Source organism: Podarcis filfolensis (assembly GCF_964270895.1).
Source record: "Podarcis filfolensis genome assembly, chromosome: 7".
NCBI lineage: Eukaryota > Metazoa > Chordata > Lepidosauria > Squamata > Lacertidae > Podarcis > Podarcis filfolensis.
Window position 1 is genome coordinate 51416939 of NC_139603.1, and position 27251 is coordinate 51444189.

A 27251-nucleotide genomic window follows, 5' to 3' on the forward strand; every position below is an offset into this window, starting at 1 on the left:
ACTTTTTGTAATCTGAACATAATTTTCTGGGGATTTCATTTTGAATTAAAACATTTTTTAAAAAGCAGAAAAACTCATGGAAACTGATTAATGGCTCTTATCTTCTCTTAGAAAACTAATGCTTACATCTGGTTGGTTTTATCAAGCATCTTACTCATAGGCAGGAAAGTCTTGATAATAACTTTATTGGCTAATTACATTTGAAACAACATATTCACAAAATAAAACCAATTTATTTGCAGCTTGAAGTAATTCACCAGCACATTATAAAGTCATCAAACACTCATGTGGTACGGTGTGCCTTGTTCCTTGTTTACTAAATAAATTGTTGGCTGTCTGCTTTATGTCTTTCAGGTTAAACCTGGAATTGTTTGCTGCCAGAGATGTCATGAAGCTTCATGTCAGGGTTCTCCATGTAAGAGAAAACATTGCTTTCTTGGCTCAACTCCTTGCCAACACCAGCCATAGCGGATTCCCAGTGGTTTACAAATCTAAGCCAGATCAGGCAGAGGTGTTCCTGGGAACAATTACGAGGTAAGAAGCCACTACATTCTTCCCAGAAGATAAGTGGCCCCTAAGGCCAATATTTAGAACAAAGAATGACGGCCTTAGCATACTGTATTAATGAGAAAACATGTCATGAAGTAGAGGGCTTGTGATCTGCAACAGTTTTCTCTTTAAAGTTTGGAACAACTTTTGCCAGTGCGTGTTTGCATAAACCACTCCGTGTGTTCCTCTGTGTTAACTGTGCAACATTCCTTTAGAAACAGGCACACACCTCAAGGCACTTGGAGGCTTACGAGAACAATGAATCAGAAGGATGTGTGTTATCAAACTGATCACAATTTTTATTTATTTCAAATATCATTGGCAAACTTCCCTTTGTTTACTCTTACTCAAGTTCACCTCTTTCAAGATAAAACATGTCAGAATTCGGATGAAACAGCAAAGTCTCTAATGCTTGTGATGGCTTGCTTCAGTAAACAGGAAATAAAGCCAGCAAGCACTTCCACTCCAAGAGAACAGAATATACATGGCTTTGTTTTCTGGCCTCACAATAATTTGGTTTGTAATGCTATGGTACACAATTGTCTCCAATCCTTCAATAACTTGTATCAAAGCTGACATTTGTTCTTAGTGAGTTGTCAGTCTGTAGACAGAAAGAGCCTTTTGTGAATTTAATGTTAAAAACAACAACCCTACCTTTGTCCACAACTACAGATAAGCAGGAATCTTTATAAATAGCAGATTTTTTCTATATAACCCAGGTTTTTCATTTATTAAAAAAAGTTACTCAAGCCACTCTGTAAAACAGCATATGAATTATTTAAATAAAAAATATGGACATATGAAATGTTTAGTAGTCATACAAGAGCACAAATAATCTAAAGATAGGGTATGTTTTATGATGAAAGCTACTGCCTTTTTTAGTGCAATAGTTACCTGTTTAGAGGGAAATTCTGGATGTTAAGGATGCCAGACGCGCTTCATCAGAAAAGAGACCAAGAAACATGAGAGAGGAAGTTGGGAAACCCGCCTTAAATGCCCTCTATAATGGAGGATTGCATCCTGTGTTTGTACACAGTTGTGGTTGTTTTGGCACAGCTGGGCTCTTCCTAGGAATCCTTGGCAATAATTTCCAGTTTCTGTTTTCTTTTCATGTTTTTAAAAATATCTCAGAGGGATTACATAACTACTCATTCCTCCTGCTGTTCTCTATTTTTTTTTAAAGAACAGAGCATATTTACAACTCAAATTTGTACAATATCAAGAAAAAGACAATGGAGTAGCAATGCTGCTGCTTTTAAAATTCTCACTGAACAGAGAACTCAGTTGTTGATACTGACCTTGGGTATCTGGTGCCTGCAATCTAGCTCTTTAGAGTAAGTGGAGGGAGTCACAGTTGAGAAAAGAAAGTAAGAATGAGAAAGCAGTAGATATGGGAAAGGCCAAGTGTTAATGGTCATGGGCATCACTCAGCTCTATAGGGAGACCAATGACTATTTCTTATAGCTACTCATATGCTAGCAATTTCCAGGGAATGATGGCATCTAAATATAACTGCTAGGGTGGCATGTCCACTGTGATAGTGGTTTTGAGGTAACTTTGCAGCAACTAGCAATTTAGCAGCTTGCAAACTAATTGGGAATTGCTGATCCCCACCATAACATTTGCTGTCCCACTCTTGCAGTTTGGGTAGGAGCCAGTTTGGAAACTATTGGTAAATATTGAGGATACAAATGTTGGTAAGCGTAAGCAAGCTTCCTTTGAAAAACTTTCTAGTCAAAGACACTGCATTTTCCTGTTGTACTGCTCTTTCCATAAGCTTTAATGAGCTTTTTTAATTACATAATTTCAAGAAGAATAAAACATGGAAGCCATGTTATTAAGCAAATGGCCAGATTCACATGTTTGACTGAGCTATTGTTAATTATGTAGCCCTTGTTTCCTGTTGTTTGGTCCAGTGCAAAACATTGCTGTTCCGCTCATCCCTTACGGATATCTATAATAGATTATTTCACAAACAAGCAAACCATACAAATAGCCTCTATCCCATCATGGTATTTGAATCAAAAAAGAAAGCAGCAACAACAAACTTCTTAGGGGAATATCCCAACATTATAACTTTTGGCTTAGTTTCGATGAGCAAACAACAAGAAGATGTGTGCTTATGTGGGTGAGTGTATGACATATATAAGAAATTGGACACATTTAGAATAGAACACCCTACCTTTTTTGCCGTCTAGACAACTGTTTCCTTGCTTACCCCCAACCATTAATGCATTTTTCCCAAGAAAAAATTATAAATAGTTGGAATGTAAGCAGGGACCTCTTTACTCAGTTAAACCTGAAAACCTGGAGATGATGGACTATGAGAATCCACTTGATCACATCATTTGGGCATTTCAGAAGAATAAAAAACAGTTCCTTAAGATGAGTCACTTGATTTGAAATCTATACAAGTTATCAGAGTGTAATCCATGATGTGCATATTTGGGTGAAGTAATGTGCATTTCATTTCAGTTGCATCAAATTTTAAACCCTAGTGATAATTTCCCCCAATGTTCCTTGTCACACACAGCTGTTTCACATATTGTGAAGGGCAAACGAGATTCTCCTATTGAGTTAGCCAATCAAGACTTCTTGATAAGTGTATCTATATGATGCACTAGTACCTATATGAATATTTGTAACATTCATACTTTAAAATGTCACATTTGTACTGTATGCCTACAAACAAAATAGGTTGGATCCAGGTTTAGTTAACAAGTTGTTGTTGTTGTTTCTTACTCGCCTGCACCATAAGATCCCAAGGTGGGTTGCAGCAATGTAGCAACATAAGAACCTGCCTTATACCATGTCAAATCATTAGTCCATCTAGCTCAATATTGCCTATATTGACTGCATGTTTCCACACAAGAGTCCCTCCCAGCCCTTCCTGGGGATTTCAGGGATTGAATCTGATACTTTCTGCATGCAAAGCAGATAATCTGTCAAGTGACCTGTGGTCCCATCCCTAAATACAATATTTAAAATTGTTTAGAACAAGTTACTAAAATATGGCTTACTGTGACTGCATGAATACGTGGGCTCCTGGAGAGAGGCTTGCAATCACTTTGCTCCTGCTTGGTCCTTTTTGCTCACACACCATGCTGAGCTAAGGCAAGGTTTGGCTTAGCATGTTGTCTGAACTTGGATGTATGGTTAAGCTCTGTCCTTGCTAACTATGACCTGTAACAATGGTATGATTAGCAAAGGGAGAAGGTTTAACCACAAGCCCTGGTTTGCCTTAGCGCAGTGTGTGATGAAGGAGCAAAAAGCACCAGGGAGGAGCAAATCAGTTGTGTGTGTGCATTTGTGTGGCCATGATAAGCCATGGTTTGGCTTACTGTGTCATGTGAACCAGGCCACTGGGACTTAAGTCATGACCCATTAACTTCAATGGATCCTAAATTCAATGAATGTCTGGATCCAACCCAAAGTGTGAAGAGACCAACATATATTCTTATAATGTTTTTCTGTCATTGTCCTGCTGCTTCTGTTAAATGATATTAAAAAGCATACGAGAAACCACAGAACTACACTGCTCATGGCTCGCAAACTATGGTGTCCACCAGGTTGAATATGTTACATTAAATAAACATAACCCACTCATTTATTTCCCAGCTGTCCACTGCAATAAAACCAGAACTGATGCTAATAAATGATCGAGCCAAAATGCTTGTCTCATTCTTTCCCTTGTTAACTTGCCCATACCATTTTGAACTTCCCATCACTTGCCAATTGTGAGAGTGTCTGATAGTTGTAAAATACCGCACTAAATCACAAAACAATGGGAATAAAAAGTGAAGGTGTCTGCCACATCTTCACGTGAATCAGTAAGGGATGAGAACCCAACAGTACTAGGCACTGTGAAAAATGTGTTATCTGTTTGTTTGAGAAGTAGGGAGCCTAAGGTCTGTGTTCAATGTTATTCCTATGCACAGCAGACCCCCCAAACAGGTCCATTAATTGAAATGAATCTACTCTGAGTATAATTTAGCTGAAAACATCCCTATCGTTTCTACATTTTAACAGTTCTGCAAACCTGTACCACACTACAGTTTTTGGAGTTCTTACCAGAAAACTGTGACAATTTTACAGTTCAGATGTAATGATAAACTATGGTTTCTTGACCCAAGAATGAACCATGTGCCCAGTTACTCCTGTCTCTCTCTTTGTATGCCTTGCTTTATATTATGTCATTTTAAAGGAGTTTTCCATGATGACTGAACCGGAACACTGTGGTCATAACTATGTTTGCATGGGACGTGCATTCTATATATGCCTGGCATCTACGTTTCCATTACCTGGGAACTAGCCCTTCAGGACCACAAATAACTTAGAGTGAATACTTTAGTGCTAGGAGAATCTTTCCCCTGTAGGCCTGGCTGTATTCTGACAGGCTTCTCTTAGGTCTGATAGAGCTGATCCAAAAACTAGCTTTATTTCTTTTTTAACCACAATATATAGTAGCACAGTGTGTGTAATTTTAGCAGTATTGTTCTGGGTTTGGGTTAGAGTATCCTCACAACTATTATTCCTTGCAATTATTATTATTATTATTTGTTTATTATCACCATTTGTGGTTCACAAGACACCTGAGAAGGCAAGGCCAGAGATTTTTTTCCAGAAAAAGGTGAATGGCAAGCTAACTTACAGAAGGCTTGTCCCAGAAGTGGGGGAGTGAAAGATTAGGCAAAAGTGAACTGTGAGTGGCTGCGTGGTATGATGCTTTAGTTTAGGGAGCAGGGGGAAGAAAGGGGGATGCTGTGGAAGCTGGGAAGCTAGAAAGAGGGGGAAATCAAAGGAAGGAAGGATGTGACTTATTGCAATAGATCTGACTGAAAACACTTCAAAGGGAGGGTGAATGGGGGTCCTCAACATTGGGGTGAAGAGCAGGAAGAGCTGGTGTGGCATGGCAAGGCTTTACCAACCAAGGATTGCGGGACAATGGAGTGAGAGATGGGCCCCCAAAGCTGGGAGTTCCATGAATCCGTCATACTGCATGTGTGCCTGCAAGAGTGCTCTCTTTAAATCAAGCTGAGTTCAGGGGGCCAAAACCAGTTATAGCCTTAAAAAGACAGAAACTGGCAGCAGCTCAGGTGGCAACAGAAATAAAGATTTCCAGATGAAAAAGGGAGGTTGATGGCCTGTGCTTTACTGAATAGACGCATGCTTCAGGCTAGGTGAGTGCAGTTCAGTACTATTTGGAAGAACTCTGGGCTGTGAATAGTCACTTGGTAAGTAGTAAGGGGTTTTCCTGATTGCGTTACGATCTGGGGAACTTTTGCCTTTTGTGCATCCAAGAACTCCTTAGCCTGAGGCACAGAGGAACTGGAAGCTCTCTTGTTCATGGTGACTAGCGCTGCAAACACACTTTGTCCTGGCATGCCAGCTTTTGCCAGCTAGCTGTTAACAGGCAAGAGGGGGATTATGAGCCAAGGTGTTCGTATGGGGACAAAATGGAGACAATCTTGTGCTCTCTGGTAACATGCTACTTAGCAATCAAGATAAGAAACCAGGATCTGTTTTTGAACTGAGGTTGTTATGTCTTAGCCAGGCCTAAAGATAATGTAGTTAGGACATAATTCTTTTCTCTCTGTGGAACCAGTTCTCTCACCCACCTTATTTTCATAGAACCATAGAACTGTAGAGTTGCGGTCATCTAGTCCAACCTCCTGGAATGCAGGAATTTTGATACCACTTTTCCAAATGAGTGTCAAAAGCAGCTTCTGAGACTGAGTGCCAAACCAGATATTATAAGACAGACCTTTTAAAAAAGTATTAGCGTACCACCTTTGAAGATAGTTTGGAAACTGTAGCTAGTGCAGTATGTGGCCACCTAATTCAATCAATCTCCTTTGTTGGCATCGTATACATGGATCAGAACACAACACAGTTGACAAAACATGGCAGGATCTACATTAGGATAAAACTGTCCAGACATCATGAGGTACGAAGATGGCTCTTATGACCTATGGTGATGTAATTTCATAGTTTCACTCAAAAATCTTGCCACATTCTCCACAATGTCATGCTTTGGTATTCAGAGCCATATGCCATATGGTATCCAGCCATAGGGCACACCATTTGGCAGCCCCAGGATTTTGCACAGAAATTTGGATTGGATGCATTCCAACGATTGGTTAACTGCACCAATCCATAATGGAACACCATACAGGAGTTGGGGGGCTACTTTATTATTGCTTGTAAGCCGCTCTGAGCCTGGCCTTGGCTGGGGAGGGCGGGGTATAAATAATAAAATTATTATTATTATTATTATTATTATTATTATTATTATTACTTTGGCGTTAAAGACCTTTAGTGAAGCTGGGAGCTGTTAGAGAAGAGATGGGTGATAGCCAGAGCTAGAGTATCCTCTCTGTTAAGTGCAAGCTTACAATGGTATTTCCAGGAAGCATTATATAGGATGCCTAGGTATTTAAAGTTTTCAACCTGTTCCAATGCGTTTCCACTGATCTCCCACCTACGAGGCTTCCAAGATCTTGAGAAAACAAGCACTTTAGATTTTGTGAAGTTCAGTTCTGGTCTGTTGGCTATACAATATTTCTGGCTGCTGCACACCTAATTGTTGACAGGCTCAAGATGAGCAGATCATATAACACCAATCTTGACACAGCTGTGCAGGATGCCTGCAAGTTTCTAGTCCCAATTCAAAGTGCTGGCTTTAGCCTTTAAAGCCCTATATAGCTTAGGACCCCAATATCTTTTGCAATATCTTTTGCAGCAACTCTTGCTGTATGAACCTAACCAAACCCTTCAGTCCTCTTCTGAAGCCTTTTTCAGGTTCCCCCGTCTGAGGTAGGTTTGGAAGATGGTAACAAGGGAGAAGGCCTTTTTATCTATGGTTTCCCATCTATGAAACACTCTCCCCAGTGAGCTCTACCTAGCACCATGATGAACATCATTTCAGTGTCAGGTTAAAAGCTATCTCTTCTCCCAGGCATTTGATGGATTATAATGACAAGCTGGTTGATGGGCTATTGAATGAAATGTCCTTGCTGCAGGAGCTTTTGTTTTTCGCTTGCTGGATTTGTGTATGGGTTATTGGAATGGTTTTATTAAAATGTATTGCTTTGTATGTTATGCCTTTTGGCTTTTAACCTTTTTTTGTAAGTCTCTTAGGGAATTTTGTGGTAAGTGTCTTATAAATAAAGAGAGAGAATTGTTGTTATATGGGCACTGGAGGGTCCAAGTTCAAATGGCTGAATGGCAGGAGGGAAGGGATTGCCCTTGGTCTGCTCAAAACTGTCCTCCCCAACCAGCTTGTCTCTCTTTCCCTCTTTGGTCGTGAAGAGGGAGAATAAAGTAATTTTGAGGGGACAAACAACAGGAAAGGAAAGGGCTGAGAGATCCCTCTTCTTAAGCACAGAAACTGTTTTTCAGTAAAAATAAAAACAAAATTTCCCCGTAGACATGCTGCCTCTGCATCTCTCATGTAACATTACATCTTGTTTGGCTCTCTCACAATACATATTGTATTTTTTTATTGCGGCTCAGTCTTTGGGTCATTGAATTTTGCTATTCAAAGACTCCTGCTATAATAAGCACATTTGTTAAGCTTTTGTATCAATTTGTGAAAAGTATGAGAAGTAATTACTAAGGAACTATTCTGTTTTCTTTGCGTTTAGTTGTTGTTTAGTCTTTGTAATATAGACAGGAACCTATTATTCACCAGGCAGAAATATGGACAAATCTGTCAATTTTTGGTTTCTCTCAGTTTCTTGTTTTTCAGTTCACTTCATCCTGTTTCCATATCAACTGAACAGTGGGAGGTTCAGGACAGAAAAAAGGAGGTATTTCTTCACACAGCACGTAGTTAAATCACAGAATTCACTACTGCAAGCTGTAGTGATGGTAGGGGTGCATGAATAAAATTCTCTTACGAAAATTAGTCAGTATCTTAGTGTGAATTTCTCCTAATTAATCTGCTTCTGTGCAGTTTTGACAAATATTCACATTTTTGCAAGCAATTTCCTCTAATGCAGCACATTTTTGTGTTACTTTAACTAATGTTTGACTTTTGATGCGATGCAAACTTTCCCCTAATGTATGCATTTTGTACATGTGGTTTGACTGGAGAACTGCATTGCAAAATTTGGAGAAAAACAAATTTTAAAGGGGAGCTGTGTTTCAGTTTGTATGTTGGTTTGACAAGTACAAATTGGGTAGTTTCTCATTAAAATGCCAACAGAATTGAATTTCTCCCCCATCCTTGTGTGATGGCTACCATCTTGGATGACTTTAAAAAGGCTTTAGATAAATTAATGGAGGGTAAGGCTATCAATGGCTACTTGCAACAATGGCTGTGTACTACCTTCAGCATACTCGCTCTACGTGGGGCTGCCCTTAAGACTGACCCAGAAACTCCAGCGGGTGCAGAATGCTGCAGCGAGACTCCTTACGGGGTCTTCGCTACGAGATCACATTCATCCGGTGCTATATCAACTGCACTGGCTCCCGGTGGAGTACAGGATCAGGTTTAAGGTGCTGGTTTTAACCTTTAAAGCCCTATACGGCCTTGGACCCTCGTACCTACGGGACCGCCTCTCCTGGTATGCCCCACAGAGAAACTTACGGTCTTCAAATAAAAATATCTTGAAGGTCCCAGGCCACAGAGAAGTTAGGCTGGCCTCAACTAGAGCCAGGGCTTTTTCGGCTGTGGCTCCGACCTGGTGGAACACTCTGTCACAAGAGACTAGGGCCCTGCAGGACTTGACATCTTTCCGCAGGGCCTGCAAGACAGAGCTATTCCGCCAGGCCTTTGGCCAGGGCACAGCCTGACTCCCTCCCTCGGCAATCTTCGCGGAGCTCTGGCCCAATAGTGGCCAGTGGCTTGAACTTAATTAATTTTATAATGAATGATTTTAGAGCGTTGTTTGTGTTGTACTTTTGTATTGTTTTATTGTTGTTAGCCGCCCTGAGCCCAGCTTCGGCTGGGGAGGGCGGGATATAAATAAAATTTATTATTATTATTATTATTACTGTGGGAGCACAAGCGCTTGTGCCCTCTGCTTACATGCTTCCCACAGGCATCTGGTTAATCACCATGACAACAGTCACTGTGAGAGCAGTGCTCTTTTTCTGTTCTGAACAATGCAGTAAATCTGTTGTTGCTTGTTTGTCTTGTCTGCCTTTCAACAAAAGGAAATATTTTCGATTTATTTAGCAGAACAGAAAAAGGTGAGAAACCAGAAACCATAATGCTGTATCATGTCTATACAAATGTCCAACACTTTGCCTGTAAAGATAAACTAGTGAAAAACTTGTATTGCCAGTTTAGCAAATAAGTGAAACTTCTGGCAGTTTACCTGCGTTTCTGTGTAATTTCATCACTGAAGCAGCTCCTTTTCCTCGCATCCTTGGAGCTTACTGAAATTTCAGTGGTAGTTGGAAATTGGTAGTCTTCAGGCTAAACTGTTTTGCAAAAGTGTGGGCATTGCCAGAAACGTATTCAACCTGAAACTGACAGTAAGCCAACATAAAAGTGGGGAGTGGCATTTGGGTGGCAGATATTTTTTGCTCATTTTTTGATAGTCTGACATTAATAAGCCAGCATAGTTTGTGCCCTGTATTGGTTGCTCATGCATTTTTTTAAAATTGAAGGAGTTCATCCTAAGCATTTCCTCTACTGCTAAAAAATATGACCTTAGGCAATGAATTGTCACTAGCTAGCAGTCTATGAGTTCATTCATTCATTCATTCATTCATTTATTCATCCATTCATTCCTGCCTTTCCAAACTGGTAGATTCAATTTCTCAGGATTCATTTTGACAACAGAGTTATTTGAAGCTCAGCTATTTTTCCAAATGGAGGCTTGTTTCTGGTGCCCCAGGAAATAAGGCACTGTAATTAGATTACTTCAAAATGTTGCCACACTCCACATTAGAATTACACTAATGTGTGAATGGTTCTGTAGCAGCTATCTCGGAACGCCTATGAATTCTCATACTGCATACTTAGAAGTGAAAGTGTGAAGTGCTGGTAGTACCCACACAGGTAGCAGCAAAACATCTCTGTAAGGAAAAGTCAATGTACCCTCTTAGTTTTCTTGACACTGTTTTCAAAAAGAATAGTAAGTACATTTACTATTAATTTGCATAGTGAGATTGCTCAAACCCATAGCTTGTTGGTTACGAACATAAGAATGCCACCTTATACTGAATCAGAACTTTGGTCCATCTAGTGCAGTATTGTCTACACTGACTGACAGTTGCTCTCCAGGATTCCAGGCAGGGGACATTTCTACCAGGGATTGCATCTGAGATTGGGTTGCCATACGTCTGGAATTTTCTGGACATACCCTGAATACTGTTGCTGGAAGAAGTGTCTGGGCGGAAATTGGGAAAATGTCAGGAAAATCTGGACATATGGCAACCCATGTCAGCAGTGCCGTTTGGGGTGTGATTTTACTTTTTAAAAAGCTCCAAAACATCCTCTCTCTCTCTCTCTCTCTCTCTCTCTCTTGCTATTTTGTCCAAAAAGCTCAACAACTTTGCCCAAAAAGCTCACTAACTTTTGTTTCACTTTTTGAAATATGGCGGCACTAACTTGAGATCTACCTGCAAAGCAGATGCTTCTGCTACTGAGCTATAATCCTTCCTTAGTTTCACTGTGATAGCAGACTATGGTTTGCTCATAACAGGAACACATCAATTAAGTCCTGTGTGTGAGAGGAGTGGTGAGGAAGGGGGAGCCCTTGAGCCAGTTACTTGTTAAAATTCCTCAAATCTATAATTTGGAAGATTGTTCGAAAACATCCATAGTCTTGAATTAGTTTCTCTGGTAAGAAATGGCTCTTGTGTTAGAAAGCAATGGCAGAGCAGATGTACTCAGTAACAATAATGACACCACTGACGAGACAAACACTTTCATGATGATGCATGGGAACACTAACTCCAAACTGCATTGTTTAGCTAATGCATGCTTTCACTCCAGTAAAGTGCAGTGTCACATAACTGAAAGTAAATCGAAGAGATCATAGTTTAGAAAATATGACAAAGTTGAAAACTTAAAGCTGCATTATGCAGTAATATCCTTTTAGAGATAAATAATTGATCCAAAAGACTACGTCTGTGTTATTATATGTTTATTAGGTATACTTTTTCCTCTGGTTGGCAAACGAAATCAAAAACTTGCTAAGCCAACATTTGCTTGGGGACACGTGTGTTTCATCAGTGTAACCATATGTTTTGAGTACGTGCTGCTTAAGAAAGAGAATACAATGAGATGATACATTGACCTATTTTGGCGATTCAACAGGGGAAATTTCAGTGGGTTTTATCCAGTTCTTTGGAGTACATCCATTCAAATCCATGAACCTAAGCTAGTCATGCTCATTAACTACAGTGGACCTACTCTGTGTAGGACTAGCATTAGATACAACCCAATGTCATAATTGCTTTCAAGGCCTTCCTTCACTATAAGTGTATTGCACAAAAAAATGTGCATTAGTTTCTCATTTGTTCTAATCAGATTTCATATTCTCCCTCAGCTTCTCCACTGGACTATTTCAGCTTCTGAGTAGCAAAAGCACAATATGCTCAGTTAAAACATTAATTGCTATTGTCATTTCTGTGTATAATTTAATTACTTGAATGTCACAGGCCTCTAGAATACTTTATAGCTATTGTAATACTTTGGAAAGTATGCCGTCCCCTGCAGCACAATTCTAGTGTGGGAGTGCTCTTTTAACTACGGTATGTAGATTTTTGAAACAAATCACAATCAGCATTTGCCTCTTCTGTTTCTCTGGCATATAGCTCATGGTTTTGTTGAGTGCATGTGTGTGTACACACACATATTTTTCAAACATTTACCTTCCACTATGCTAGAGCATATATCTATTACTGTTTTTAGAGGAGCAAGGAGCACTATTTAATCTATGTTTAAAATAGAATAATTCTTTCTTTTCACAAGAAGGCTGTTCCTATCCTTTACACATACTGACAGGATATTATGCTGTTCTCATTGAAAGGGTTTATCATGCAAAGACTAAGGGCTTACTTTTATTGATCATGTAGAAAGCCACTTAAGTGACAGGAATGCAGATTTACCCAAGTCAGGTGTATAAGCAATAGTCACAGGAACAGTATCTTCTATAGACCAGTTGAGGGTCACTTTCCAGTTCCTCCTCCACCTTCAGAACTAATTTTTCCCATTCATATGCAAATTTAAGTGATTAATGAAAACTCATACGACTGATCAACTAAATATGGTGAAATGGCCTTAGTGCTTGTATGCAAAAGGTTTCCTCCTGAAAATCTGATCAAAGTACAAATAAAAATAAAAATATTCAGATAAAAAACAAATAGATGATCATCCTGCTCAAAAGAAAATGTCCAGTGCAGTTTTCAAATCTTTCTTCTTTGCAGCTTTGAAAGAAAACTCTGAGAAATAAACTTTCTAAGAGGCTACATTTTTCCAAGATTAGCACAATAAAAAAGAGTCGTTCTCTAGGAAGAGTGCTTAATACAGTAAGTGGGGTACTTTTTTAACTGAATATTTTGTTCCATTTGTGATTTATTCAGAGCATATTTAAGTTTATCTTCCCATACTTAGGTGTTTGGTGCCTGAAAAAACGCATGAAGTGTGTGTGTGGTGTGTGTGTAGGTCAGAACATGTAGGATAGTCCTTACCCTTGGAGGCCATGTTCCAGCCATGACTCGCTTCTGCTGCATATTTGGTAGGGAGCCAGTATGGGTACAGATGTATGTAGGGCTATTCCATAAGGGTGGGAATACTGACTGTCCAGGATTTTCATCTCCGTAGAATGTCACTGAACCTGCAGCATCAGGAATGTGGCTGGTGTGTTTGTTGGTATACAGGGAATGGGTCTAACCTGTGTGTTCTTGTTTGGCATCCATGTCTACCAGATATATGAATAGGCTTCTGTCTGTCTTTTGGACCATGGACTTTTAGCACCAAGGACAGCACAACATTTTTAGCTGACGATCATTTTTTGCTTTGTTGTTGTCTGGTTGATTCCCACCATCTCCTAGCTCCTTCTTTGAGAAACCCAGTCCTCAGAAGTATCACCTCTCCTGATATGCCTAGGATTAAACCAAATGAATGAGAGCCATGGGATAAATTTTGTGAGACTGGAATAAACAACATGAGACACTCTGTATTTCTTAAATAAGAACTATGGATTGTTACAAACTGTCCAGAAAATCAAGGCCAAACACCTAGACTGGTGCAATACCAAAATGTTGAACATTTTATCTTAGTTTGCCTTTGGAACCTTGCTCCCTCCTGAGCCTATGAGATGATGAGGCAAGTACAAACTACTGCCTGAAAGCAGAGTGTATATATGATTTATTGAGGGTGGCATCTGATTATGTCATAGTCAGAGAAGACCCATTAAAATAATGACTAACTTAAACCCATTAATTTCAGTGGGTATACTCTGAGTATCACTAAGTCACATGCTGCCCTTTATCATAGTGCTGTTAAAACTGCAGTAAATAACTGAACACAGTAGCGTTGACATTCTTCCATAAATCGCTGCTGCTAAAAATGTAGTAAGGCACAATAGGGAATTTGAAACAGAGCAAATGGGAATGGGAAAATGTCTGACGTGATACACGATGTGTAGCTTCCAACCCTATATTGTAATCTGACCTCGCTAAACATGAACATATGCAGTCTACAAAGATGATAATGTTGGGAAGTTATAAGATTATAATTTAAATAGCAGTACAGGGGTACCACAGGTTACGTACTTAATTCATTCTGGAGGTCCGTTCTTAACCTGAAACTGTTCTTAACCTGAAGCACCACTTTAGCTAATGGGGCCTCCCGCTGCTGCCGCACTGCCTGAGCATGATTTCTGTTCTCATCCTAAAGCAAAGTTATTAACCCGAGGTACTATTTCTGGGTTAGCGGAGTCTGTAACCTGAAGCATCTGTAACCTGAAGCGTATGTAACCCGAGGTACCACTGTATCTAAATGCAAATAATCTCTTAGTCTATACATGAATAATTTCTATATAGTTATTTTTTCTTTGTGCAGTTTTTTCTAGATCACTCTAAGGCAGCTGTCTGGAGCATAGTGTAAAATGTCTATGCCGAAGAACGCCATCATTTCACATTGTTTAAAAAGTAAAGGGTTTTGAGAGCCAGTGTGGTGTAGTGGTTAAGAGCGGTAGTCTCGTAATCTGGGGGACCGGGTTCGCGTCTCCGCTCCTCCACATGCAGCTGCTGGGTGACCTTGGGCCAGTCACACTTCTTTGAAGTCTCTCAGCCCCACTCACCTCACAGAGTGTTTGTTGTGGGGGAGGAAGGGAAAGGAGATTGTTAGCCGCTTTGAGACTCCTGAAGGGGAGTGAAAGGCGGGATATCAAATCCAAACTCTTCCTCTTCTTCTTCTTTGCTTTGTTGCACAGATAGCTGTGCAGGTGTACAAAGCTCTTTCAGAGTGAGCTGGAGTGATGTAGTGTGTGAATTATAATTCTGAAAGGCAAATGAAAAACATATGTAGCCAAACTACAGCCTGTGGGTGGCTTTGAGGTAAGTATATGATGTTAACAGCTAGATTCAAATATGGTCATGATGGGAATGTTAATATGTATGGAAAGACTGATCATATATTTGTCCTATAGTGCAAGTATGTGATGGAGTCATCTGCAATTGAAAGTTAGCTAGGTTCATTATAAACATTATTTTTTTTTACAATACCACATCTTGGAAAAAGAGATGCAAGAACCTCTGCAGGGAATTTTGTTCAGTCTCAGAACCAGGCACAGCAATTAAAATCCTCTTAAACATTTAGGTGCATGTTTCCCTTCGTACTTTCTATTTCTGATCACCCAGCAAGAGCAAAAGTGACATGAAAAATTGAAAGTGTACTTTGAAAGAGCAAAATAATTTGTGTATTTGACAAAACATACTACCTTTATCATCTAGCAATTTCACTGATACCTCCTGGCTAGGTTTTGCTTTGGATGTATTTAAATGCATTTTTATATTTTATTTCATTTCTTCAGTTATTGGTTCTTTGGATTCCTTCTTCACTTGTTTTACTATCAATTTACACTGGCTTTGTCAGAGTGTATGTTCTCCTTCACCCCGGTTTACACCAGTTGCTTAGTTGTAAAAATATTTCTTTCTGCCTTTTATGGTTTTTGTTGACTACCATTTAACCACATTGTCATAATCTTGGACTTGTTTGCACCCTTTCTAATTTGTACTCCACCCAGAGGAAGGATCATTGTTGATGTGTTTTTTGAAAAAATATAAATGAATGCAAGAATTTTCTTTTTAACAGGGTAATTTTGTGTTTTTGTTTTGTGCCCAATGGAATGATTTCTTATGTGACTCCACCCTGTGCTCCAAAAAGGAGGAAGGCTGGAGTAGAATGACATCAGATGAATAAAAATAAAGATAACTTTGCTCCCCCCCCCCATATAATAGTTCTACATGTTTCTATTCTTCCTTGGGTGCAGTGCTAAATAATGTAGCTCCAGCAGCAGCTATAGAGTACTGAAGAAAAGGGAGTATCTTTGGTTGAAAATTCCCCCCTTATTAGAAGGTCTGGGGCCCTGAGAGTTGTGGATGGTGATGCTGGGGAGCAGGAAAAACTTAATGCAGCCATTGCATTGTCCGAGAACTCAGTTTGAAGGCTGCCTCATTGTCTTTCTCTACTCTGTCAAATGTAAACCTCATTGAACAAGACCAGGCACTTCCAACAGGTAGATCGTGATTTACCGGTAGATCACTGGACATCTGTGGTAGATCACTGGTAGATCACTAAAAAAGGTAAAGGACCCCTGACAGTTAAGTCCAGTCGCAGACAACTCTGGGGTTGCGGCGCTCATCTCGCTTTACAGGCCGAGGGAGCCGGCGTTTGTTCGCAGACAGTTTTTCCAGGTCATGTGGCCAGCATGACTAAGCCGCTTCTGGCAAAACCAGAGCAGCACACGGAAATGCGGTTTACCTTCCCACTGGAAGGTATCTACTTACATTTTTGGTGTGCTTTCGAACTGCTAGGTTGGCAGGAGTTGGGATGGAGCAATGGGAGCTCACCCCGTTATGGGGATTCGAACCGCTGGCCTTCTGATCGGCAAGCCCAAGAAGCTCAGTGGTTCAGACCACTGCCCCACCCAAAGAAGTTCAACAAGTTTGGCTCCCCTAAAAAAAGCTAAACATGTTTTTCCTGCACCCCCCAAAAACACGGCTTTCCTCCTCCCTAAAAGAAGCTCAACAACTTTGACCTGAACCCCACAAAAGGGAGTAGTCACTGCCAGTTTTAACTCTGTGAGTAGATCACAGTCTCTTGGGAGTTGGCCACCCCTGAATTAGACTAATCACATCAATTGGCTTTGCAGCATATTCTGGTTGAATAAGTTGTAGCTGCATGGAGTCAGTTACTGTTCTTGGAAAGATATTTATAATCAAGTTGTATAATTTTGCCACTCACAGGATTGTATTCGGTGCTTTCAGTCTATGGGTGCAATGTCTCTTGTGCTAACAGAGGTCCATTTATAAATGTTGGGCAACAGAAGAATCCATCACAACTGGTCGACTTGTGAAATAATTGTGCAACAGCCTGTATGTACATACAAATAACACTTTTCTGCTTGTGGAACCTTCTGCACAAGAAGATCTGCCTGACTCCCTTCAATTTAGTTCTTCATTGGATGTACAGTGGTACCTCTGCTTACGAACTCTTCTGGTTACGAGCTCCGCTAACCTCGAAGTAGCTGCTCCTGGTTGCAAACTTTGCCCCAGGATGCGAACGGAAATCACGCACTGGAGGCCCCATTAGTGAAAGCGTGCCTCAGGATAAGAATGGTTTCAGCTTAAGAACAGACCTCCGGAACGAATTAAGTTCGTAACCAGAGGTACCGCTGTATACCTCATATTCTTAGACACATTTCCGTAAAGTCAAACGTAGACAGTAAAATGCAGGATGAAATGTGATGTCTTGATTATCTCACCCATAATATAATTGCTTGGACTTCTTCTTCTTCTTCTTCTTCTTCTTCTTCTTCTTCTTCTTCTTCTTCTTCTTCTTCTATTAGAATGTACCCCTACAACAATTGCTTAATCTACATTGAGTGCATTTTGTAACTATTTTGTCAGGGATAATAATAATAATAATAATAATAATAATAATAATAATAATATGTCTGCCAGTTCCCTAATGTGTAGAATTTTCTATATCCACAGAGAAAGAAATTTTTGCGCAAGGGTGGGGTACAAGACCTTTCCCATTCTGATAGCTTTAGCATAGTGCTCAAGAATGAATAGTATCTAAGGTGGGACCTTTGGGTACAAACGGGCAATCTTAAATGTGTGTCTTTATGATGCCTGTTTCATAGCGAATATCATAAATTAAAAATGCTCTAAGGCCTTGCCAGGCTACCTTTGAAAAGAGGTTCTTTCCTAAAGGGGTTTCTTCCTTTCTAAATAAATAAAGAGCAGAGTAACAATTGCCAGTTCACCGTCTGATCTCTAGAACTTCCTGTTAAGCCCAAAATATAGTGCAAGAAACATGCTTGGGCTGCTGTTTTAGAGACTTGATGATGTGATAGGAAGGATATGTGCAACATCAAAGAATGATCTTGTTATACTTCTGAAGCGTGACTTCTGCAAGTCCAAGTGAAATAATGGGTGCTCATTTTTCTCTTGAATGTGGCAAGTTTAATAGCCTTGGATTGTTTTTCATTAGTGGTGTTCCAAAACTTTCCTTCATCGTACTTGCGGCATAGACGTATTGCGTGTCCATGTGCCTTTTTCATTATCCGGATTTTTCTTTCATTTCTCAAAGCCTAGCTCCTATGTGATTCCCTGCTGGTTTATTTCAGGCCAAAGCTGAATAATTTGGAATATGATCAAACTTACCAGCTAGACACGGGTGGCAAACAAATGTTCCTTTTCTTTTGCATTGTGCTAAATGGGACATTTGTTTTACTCCTATAAAACACAGCTAGTATGGGCTTGTTTTAGGAAAATAACAAACTCCAGGTCAGAACTAAAACAGGGTGATTTTCATTTTTGGCAAAACACCATTATTGCTGTTTTCGTTTCTTATAGCTTTTTATGGTGATCAGATATCTAATCTTCAATTGCCTTTCAATAAAGTAGGATAAATAATTCTCTTTGGAGCAGCAGATGCACAGAAATTGGCACCATATGTATGTAATCCACCTGACAGCACAGCTTTTTATAAGCTTCCAGCAGCCATCCTTACTAACATTTCAGGCAGCAAATTCCAGACAAGGTGTCATTTTCTTGCACCCAGACTCCATCTCTCTGTATCCTGAACAATGAGTGTTGTACAGTGGTCAAAGGGGCCCTGTTTGGAGTTTTTGCTTCAGGTGTGTAAATGTTTGAAGTAGGGCAGCTTTGGTTAGGGCACACATACAATACGTAACTACAATGGTTTGTTACATCACGGCTACTGCTATGTTCTACCTCTGCTAACAGAGGCAATAGACCTTTGAATACCACTTGCTGAGAATCATAGGTGGGCAGTGTTGCTGTGCTCAGGTCATGTTTGCTGTCATCTAACAGGCATTGGGTAGCCACCGTGAGAACAGGAGGCTGGACTAAATGGGCCATTGGCCTGATTCAACAAGCTGTTCTTATGTTCTTATGTTATGAAGCAGAGTATGGAGCACAGTTCAATTCAGAGCTATTATTTAAGAATACCAGATAAAGCATGTTCATGCTTGGGGAATTCCTAAACCCTTTATTGCCTGAAGAGGAAAACAAAGTGGCATGGATAGTTTCCAGAAGGGTAACTGTGTGAGTCTGCGGCAGCAAAAACAATGAAGTCTTCATGGCATCTTAAAGACTAACACATTTATTGTAGCATAAGCTTTCCTGGATATGAGTCAGTGAATGCTTATGCCATAACAGATTTGTTAGTTTGCACAGTGCCACAAAGACTTTCTGTTGGAATTTATAGATATATTGAACACATGCCATATTTCCATTAACTGCCTTTGAAACACCCCAACTCCGAAGCTTCCTTTGCATCTAGCCTGAATGGTGTAGCTAGTCCCACACTGACCTCCACTTACATGATACCTTTTACAGTGGCTTTGATTGCATAGCAAACTGTACTCTACTGGCTCTTTATATGAACCTCAACTGGTGTAGGAACAAAGTCAAGTTAGGTAGAAGTATTGACTTGTGTCCGGGATAAGTTTGAGCAGTCAGCCTCATGGGAGCCTTTAAGTGACACCTGATCTGGGTTTAAAGACTGCTCAAATGTGAGGGGAGCAATATTGTAATAGCCAGCCCCACCGACAACTGATACACATTTTTCTGAATGTCAGAAGTGAGCTCATATATGTGTAAGGGGGGGGGGCTCTTTTCAGGCTCTGTTCATGTCAAACAAAGATGCATAGGTCAGGGGATGGCAATGTAACACCCATTCATCCAACATGAATATGTTCATTCTACTCGGATCTAATGTCTGTAAATGGCTCATGTATGTCTGTACTGAAAACGTTGTCTAATGTGTGAACATGAAACAGCTGTCACTCTTTTCAGGCTCATAGTTTTAATGAAATTTAACAGTGTCTAGAAAAAGTCAACTCATAACAGAATTGAATGGTAGGTATAAATGAAATTTCAGATGGCCAAATGGGAAGAGGCCAATGGCTAAGATTCCAAATGTAAAACTGGCATTGTAATGAGCTATCTCGCAGGATTTGTATGAGGATAAATATTGTAACGCTCTTTGCACATTTACAACCAGATAATAATTTCGCATTGGCTCCTGCTGTTTACATTAACAAAATGCCTATTACCTATTAAACCTCCACTTCAATGAACTAGAGAGTAACTGAATACAACCTTGCTCAGCTTGTGTTTAGATTGCATGTCAAGTCTTCTGCAAGGTATCATTTGATATATCTGTTAAACCAATTCTGTTTCTCTGTGAGGCAATTTCTTTCAAACAGACCCATAATAACAGCTATTTGAAAATTGAATCAGGTTGCAGATATATATGGTTTTGAGTACAGCTGCTGTTTAAACCATAATATCTTGATTTAATATAAAACATGATGCAAGATGGATGTATAATGATTTATATACCATAGATAAAGGAAAGCTGTGTGAGAGATGCAGATTATATTTTTAAGAGAAGGTTGCTCAAACTTTCTTTTTCTTCCTTCTATCAAGTATAACTATTTCTTTTGCTATATGAACTTATAACAAAACTAATTATAATTGAATGGTCACATTTAATCAATAGAAAAAGAAGAGCAAATAACAAATCCTAAACCAATGGAAGTTCTGTAGGGTGTCAGTAGGTCATATGAGCAGTAGGTGGTATGACCAGCTGTCATTAAAAAAAACAATAATTCTAACGAAGATATCGCTTTTGTGTGGCAAACTGAATTTATTGTGTTATATACCCTCCAATTTAAAACTATAGCGGTGTTCAGTTTGCCATACATACATACTGTAAGCATAAGAACTTAGCTAGATCAGACTGAAAGTCCACCTAATCCAGCCTATCACATTCACTGTAGGCCAACCAACTGCCTCTGACTTTATGTTTGTCATATGTTCCAAAGAAACTGTAAGTCTCTAGTACCCCGAAGGAAACTAAACCTAGTGGTAGTGCAACTTTTGAACTTCCTCTCCTTTTAAGGAAATAGAGAACACAAAATAATAGGGATTTGGTTCTTACCTGTGAATTTTGGCCCGGCAGTATGGAAGACTATGGTGTAACACTTCTGTTAGTTGCTAATAGTTGTATGAGCTCATCCCCTGTCTGATATTTATTTGAATGTTCACTGGGAGTACAGAATTGAGCCATCATGAAGGCCAATGCCCAGAGGAACAACATAGATGAAAAATTCTGGATAAAAAAATAATCTTGGTCTCATAGCTATTTTGGAGTGGTCATTAGGTCTGCTGATGAATGTATTCTTCATGAAACTAGGCTTGAGCTCTGTGTGCTATTGGAAAACGAAGCCGTCTTTGAAAAGGAGACTACAGAAGACTCTGAATCTTGTGCACCTCTTCTTTCCTATCAGAAGGTAATAAATGTCCTTTTATTTATCTTACACACACACACGGAACAGGGAACACTTCTGGATCTGAGGACCAGGGTGGGCATTTACTGAGGCTTACCCCCTAGCAAAGGACCCACTGATTTTCTCTGGAGCCCCCCAGATTTTGCTGTTTCTCCTCCTCCCTATTGCTGTCTGTTCACTTGTTCCTTTTAAGTAAGTGAGCAAGGAACAGCACTTTCCAGTCCCCTTATCCTCTCATGCTAAGTGGCTCTATGAATTAGGCCTAATGGAAGAGGGCAAGTGAAAGGGCTGTAGATACAGGAATGTGAAGGACATGGGTCCACTCAGAGAGGGATCCCACTCTGGGCATCTTGCCCAAGGGCCTGCTAAAACCTGACACTGGCCCTCCTGGAGATCAGACTGCTAGTTTTGAAAGTAGTGGTTGGTAAATACTACATATGTGTTATACAACTCCGTCCTTCCCTTGCTTCCTGCTTGTAGTAGCCTAGCTTTATTGGTTATTCTATTCCCAGAGTGGATTTTTTTTGCTGCAAAAGGCTGGTAAGAATGTGAGTGACTCTTTTTCCTGTGTTCAGATGTAACAATTTCAAAGTAGTGGAACACTATAGTAGTGCTTCAAGCAATATTTCTAGGAAAATCCAGTTCTACAAGGGAGATGATTACATAGAAGTTTGTAGGGCTGATTATTATTGATTATTGAAATAATTTATTCTGTGATTTTGATGATTTTGATAAATTTTAGTTTTGTAATAAACCTGTAATGGAATATATTGTTGTATTTGTATGTGTTGTGAATCCATGTTGAGTTGGGGCATTGCAGAAAAATGGAATATAAATCAATCCGGCATGAGTTGCCTCTCCCAGATCTCAATCTGCTGTTTTTGTTAGCATCTGTCTGTTTCAGGAGACCATGGAGTATGCTTCTTTAAGTCAAACCGCTGCATTAGCAGCCCCAAAGTGACTTCCCTAGGGTGCAAGCCTGGCCAGTGTCTATGGAGGTCCTGGGTTGCCTATACAACAAGATGTGGTCCAAAGGAAAGCAGAGCAATACAGTTAGCACCAGTTTGGCTGCAGGAGTTGCTGGAAGGAGGCATACAAGGTGCCATCCTCCATCTTAAGGACTCCACTTCATATTTGTGTAGGGTTTACTCCTTAGTCTTTTCTTCTCCCAAAGATCCACACGGCAGCAGAGGTTTAAGATCAGAGTTTTCCTTCTCCTAGATGGGCTACCCTCCAGGGTAGGGAAACTCTATCTGCTCTCGCCTTGCACTACAGCATGTACAGAAGCCATCACCTTGACTTGCTGGATTTAGATGTCACCCCCACCCAGGACCTTTGTCCCATAGGGTAAAGAACTTCAGTGAATTTTTCTGTACTAATAGGTTTCCTTGCTAGAAACTGAATCTGGTTGCATTGCACTGCACTAAATAATAGTAATGCACCTTGTCTATTGCAGATCAGAGTTGAAAAACTGCCTAATCAGCAATGGATGACCATGTTGTTGGGTCGCTACACTACGGACCCTCAGTATCAGCAACGCTTCATCAATCTGGTAAGAGCGGAGCCAGCTCTGAAAACAAACATTTCCTCCACGAACAATGTGTTTGTTATATTTTCTCTTCTGTTTATGACGGCTCTGTCAGCTACACTGATTTACATAAACACTGCCAATCCCGGGACGCTACACTCTCAACAAAAGTAGCCGAGTACAAACAGCATTCCTGAGTTTTAATTCATATTATATAAACATAACAGATGTTGATACGATGAGCCAACAAGAAAATACAACAAAGGCAACCATTTCAAGGGGGTTTGAGATTAAAACACGTTCCAGATTGGCGAAAAGATCCAGTGTTAATGGAACAAATCATTTAAATGTCAGTGTTTGACTTCTATGGAATTGCAAAGACACAATGTATAGCGAAGCTCTTGAATTTTCCCTGCTCTCAAACAGCACAAGGAAAAACTTATTTTCCTGTCTCTGTATTCCCATATATATTTTCATATTTCACTGCTGTGTTGGAAAGCTAAAGTGAGAGGCAGCTTTGTTTGGATCTCTCATAAAGTGACTAGAAGAATAGCAGCAGCACTGTGTTGTCTGTGAATGACAATATTTTATTTACAGTAGCTGGAGGACAGCCTAAGAACTGCCTTATGTCTTTCTACAAGCATTGTCTCCTACCTATGGCACACACACAGCAACCTCTTTAAGGTGATTTTGGTTAACCTTGTGGTTGTGATATAAGAGAGGTGGTAGATGGTAGGTATGTTGGATCCAAGTGGTTGGGGGCTTTCTGGCTGAGGGCTTTCCAGTTTGTGTCTTGAGGACCATCCGGAACCAATATGCAGATCACACTGAGCAGTGCTGTGTACATTTCCAGTGGAGCAATTCATCAGGGGCAACCATCAACATGAGTTGAAGCTTCTGAGCAGTTGTCAGGGAAACCCCAGCAAGAGTGTTTTGCAGCAATCTAGCCTGGGAACTATAAAAATGTGAGTGATTGTCACCAAGTGAGAATGTTTCTTGACTTGGGGTGTTTGTTTTTAGTTTTAGGAATTGTGTATCTGCATTAAACTTTCTGCTGTGACAATTTAGTAAATCTAGAAACAATGGATTTAACCTCAAGGCCACTTCATACTTGATGTTTCCTTGACCATGAGATCACATCAGCTTCCTGACTGGCATGGTTGTGGCAAAATACACTTGTGCTGTGCGTCTAGCTTTTCCTACACAGAAATAATCTCCGTAGCTTTATGTGTGAAACCCTGACTCCGCTTTATGGAACCCATCTCCATGTAAGAAGAACACCCTATGTTAGCAGTTCTCAACCTGTGGGTCCCCAGATGTTGTTGGACTACAACTCCCATCAGCCCTGAGCTCTGGTCTTGCTAGTTAGGGGTGATGGGAGTTGTAGTTCAACAACATCTGGGGACCCACAGGTTGAGAAAGGCTGCCCTATGTGCAGTGACTCTTTGCTTTGCTTGTGGCAAAACTGGTGGCTGCAGTGGTTCTTCAGCCAAACTACCTTGTATTCTGAGTGCCAGAGTGGTATTTAAAATTGCCTTCTTAGAAATAGATTAATTTTATTTCCCCTTTTTATTCTTTCGTTCTTTCTTTCTGCAAGTGTCTGCTGTGGAATGCTGTAGGATGTCATTAAGAGCAATGTAACAAAACCTCACTATAAAACGTATTTGGTTTAACAAACTGCCACATGCCTATCAAAGCCACGTAGAACTCCTGAACATACCACTGGAGTTTAGCTTTAACTGCCCTTCCCTGTATGATCTGTGTACATTCCTGTATCAATGTGAAATTCTAGTGAAAAATGAAACCACTATTATACCATGTTTTTTAAAAAAGAAATAATTTAAATGTACAAATGAGATAAAACAACAACAACCACTGCATTGTGCTCTTCTTTCATTTGGGAGTTAAGATATGATAAGGTTACACCTGTTTTCTCTTAATGTGTCCTTTACTTTATCTTGCAGGAGCCCTACATAAACAAATCTGCAGTGTCGGTTCAAGCCCATTTCTCACTGCAACGCACATACATCATATTTCGGTCTCTGGGCCTTCGGCACCTGACAGTTGTTGATTTGCAGAACCAGGTTGTTGGGATAATCACCAGAAAAGATCTGATATCTTTCCAGTTGGAAGAGAAGCTGGGACTCCAGCAGTCATCAAATCAGCTTCACTCTGATGATGAGCTTTTAGACTAGGAAGCAATCTGAACAGGGAATGCTCAGTTTAATTTCATAAAGAACAAGTATGTATGCTCGTCTTTAAATCTGGATGTGTGTGTATTACAGTGTATCCTCTGCATAACAAATGGATATGCCTTGCCTAATTCTCCCAGTTATCAAATCAAAAAATAGGGACAAATAGATTATCCAGGCTTTGAGTTCATACAGTTGGGATCTCATTCCCAACTCACACAGTTCTTTCTCATTCCAATCTCAGATAGGATATAATAATAGCATATAAGGTACAAACAGCAATCATTTTTATTGATTTATGTATTGACTGTTTTATTGCTTTATTTTGTGGAAATTTTTATATTGCAATGTTAACATCTTGTGTAAATCACATAGGGTTGATGTGTCTTAAATGGTATAAACACATCATTAATAATTAAGTATTCCTACCTAAAATCATAATAAGTGTGCTATTTCTTCCTTACAAGATGGTACTAAGGGCCAAACTATATGCAACTTTAGTCACATACTATAGTCCTGTTCTTAAGTGCAGGTTTCTTTCCCCCCTCCCCCCTGTCTTTACCCGGGGGTGCAAGGGCTGCGGGGCACCCCGGCGCCAAATTCTAGGGAGCGCCAGATGTATTCGGGGGGGGGGGCGCATCAAATGTATACCTACTGTATACCGGTCCCTCTCAAAAGTCCCCATCCCCCTCCTCCGTCACTCTGTTACTCCATAGCATCAAATATTCCCAACGAGTGAGGAAACAAAAGCAGTTATTTCTGCTGCGTTGTTGTTACAGGTGAGCGATTTTCCTCCCCCCAAAAAGGTCAACAACTTTGAGTTTGACCCTCTAAAAAATTTGGGGGTGACTAAACTAAATTTGGGGGCGCTGGGTGGATCTTTGCACCCCAGCGGCGCATATGCTAAAGACGGCCCTGCTCTCTCTCCACCCCCACCCCCGGTGTGCTCAGGCATGGACTGGACTCCTGCATTGCAGGGGGTTGGCCATTCATCGTTGGCGCTAACCCGGAAGTCTGGTGGGGCCAATTTTGATTCCAAGTTCTACACAAATACATCTATTTGTTACTTGTTCTATCAAATTTACATAAAACGCACTGTGAAATGTATTATGCAAAATAAAAAAGGTATAGCAAACAGAAAGATAAATTTTAACTTAATTTCTTAAGTTTTATTTTAACTTAATCCTTTACAACACCAGATTTTGGACTTCTCTATTTTTTTCCAGCTGGGTTGAGATGGTACCAGCCTTCATGTTGGTGGAATTTTCTCCCTAGGTAAATGGGTTCAGCCTGTAACATTGTTGTGCAACATTTATGACTAGAATCTTTTCCATTTTACTAGTAAATAAAAACCTGAATAAGTTCTGTTTGATCACATCCCAGTGTACAAACACAGAAAATCATTTAAAAGCTTCTCTGCTATGACACTACTGGAATATGTGATTCATCCTATGAATAATTTTATTAGATTTTATGCAAGCAAAGTAATAAGGGAAAAAACTCCTCAGGAAGTAGATGGGCACAGATTATTCAGACAAAAGATAGGAGTATCAAGTGGGGCAGTGATCTCATGCTAGACACAGAATTACTAGTAGGTAAATATTGAGGTTTTTAATTAGCATTGCTTGATGAAGTCTTCCATCATTGTGATCTTTTCCTGAATTTTGCTGCAAAATTCAAGAAATGTCTGAGAAAATAAATTGCTTGTTACATTTTAAAACAACACAACAGCAACAACAAAAACCCTCGAGTTTCAAAATGGGGGTAAATTGTTTCTTCAGGACCCTGATTCTCAAATTCATATTGGGCAGGGGAGCATTGAAGACATAAATCCTTGGAGAAAAATGGTAGTAATGGGGAAAAGGAGAGTAGCCTATGGAGAAGTGCAGAAGCAGGCCTTGGGCACACACAGTCCAAATATCTAGACTTGGTCCTGTTTTCCATTTATGGGTGGCAGTTTAT

General features: G+C 40.0%; 1 protein-coding gene across 1 annotated transcript in view; it reads left to right on the forward strand.

Moving 5' to 3' along the window:
• The window catches only part of LOC310766587 (chloride channel protein D-like), a 62735-nt gene extending 36913 nt beyond the window's left edge, over positions 1–25822 (forward strand). Inside the window, exons 12-15 of the mRNA XM_083622982.1 lie at positions 355–534; positions 21476–21572; positions 23026–23121; positions 25062–25822. Of these exons, the coding sequence (XP_083479108.1) occupies positions 355–534; positions 21476–21572; positions 23026–23121; positions 25062–25292 (604 nt within the window). The 3' untranslated portion in view covers positions 25293–25822. The remainder of the gene's footprint in view (positions 1–354; positions 535–21475; positions 21573–23025; positions 23122–25061) is intronic.
• The last annotated feature ends 1429 nt before the right edge of the window (positions 25823–27251 follow it).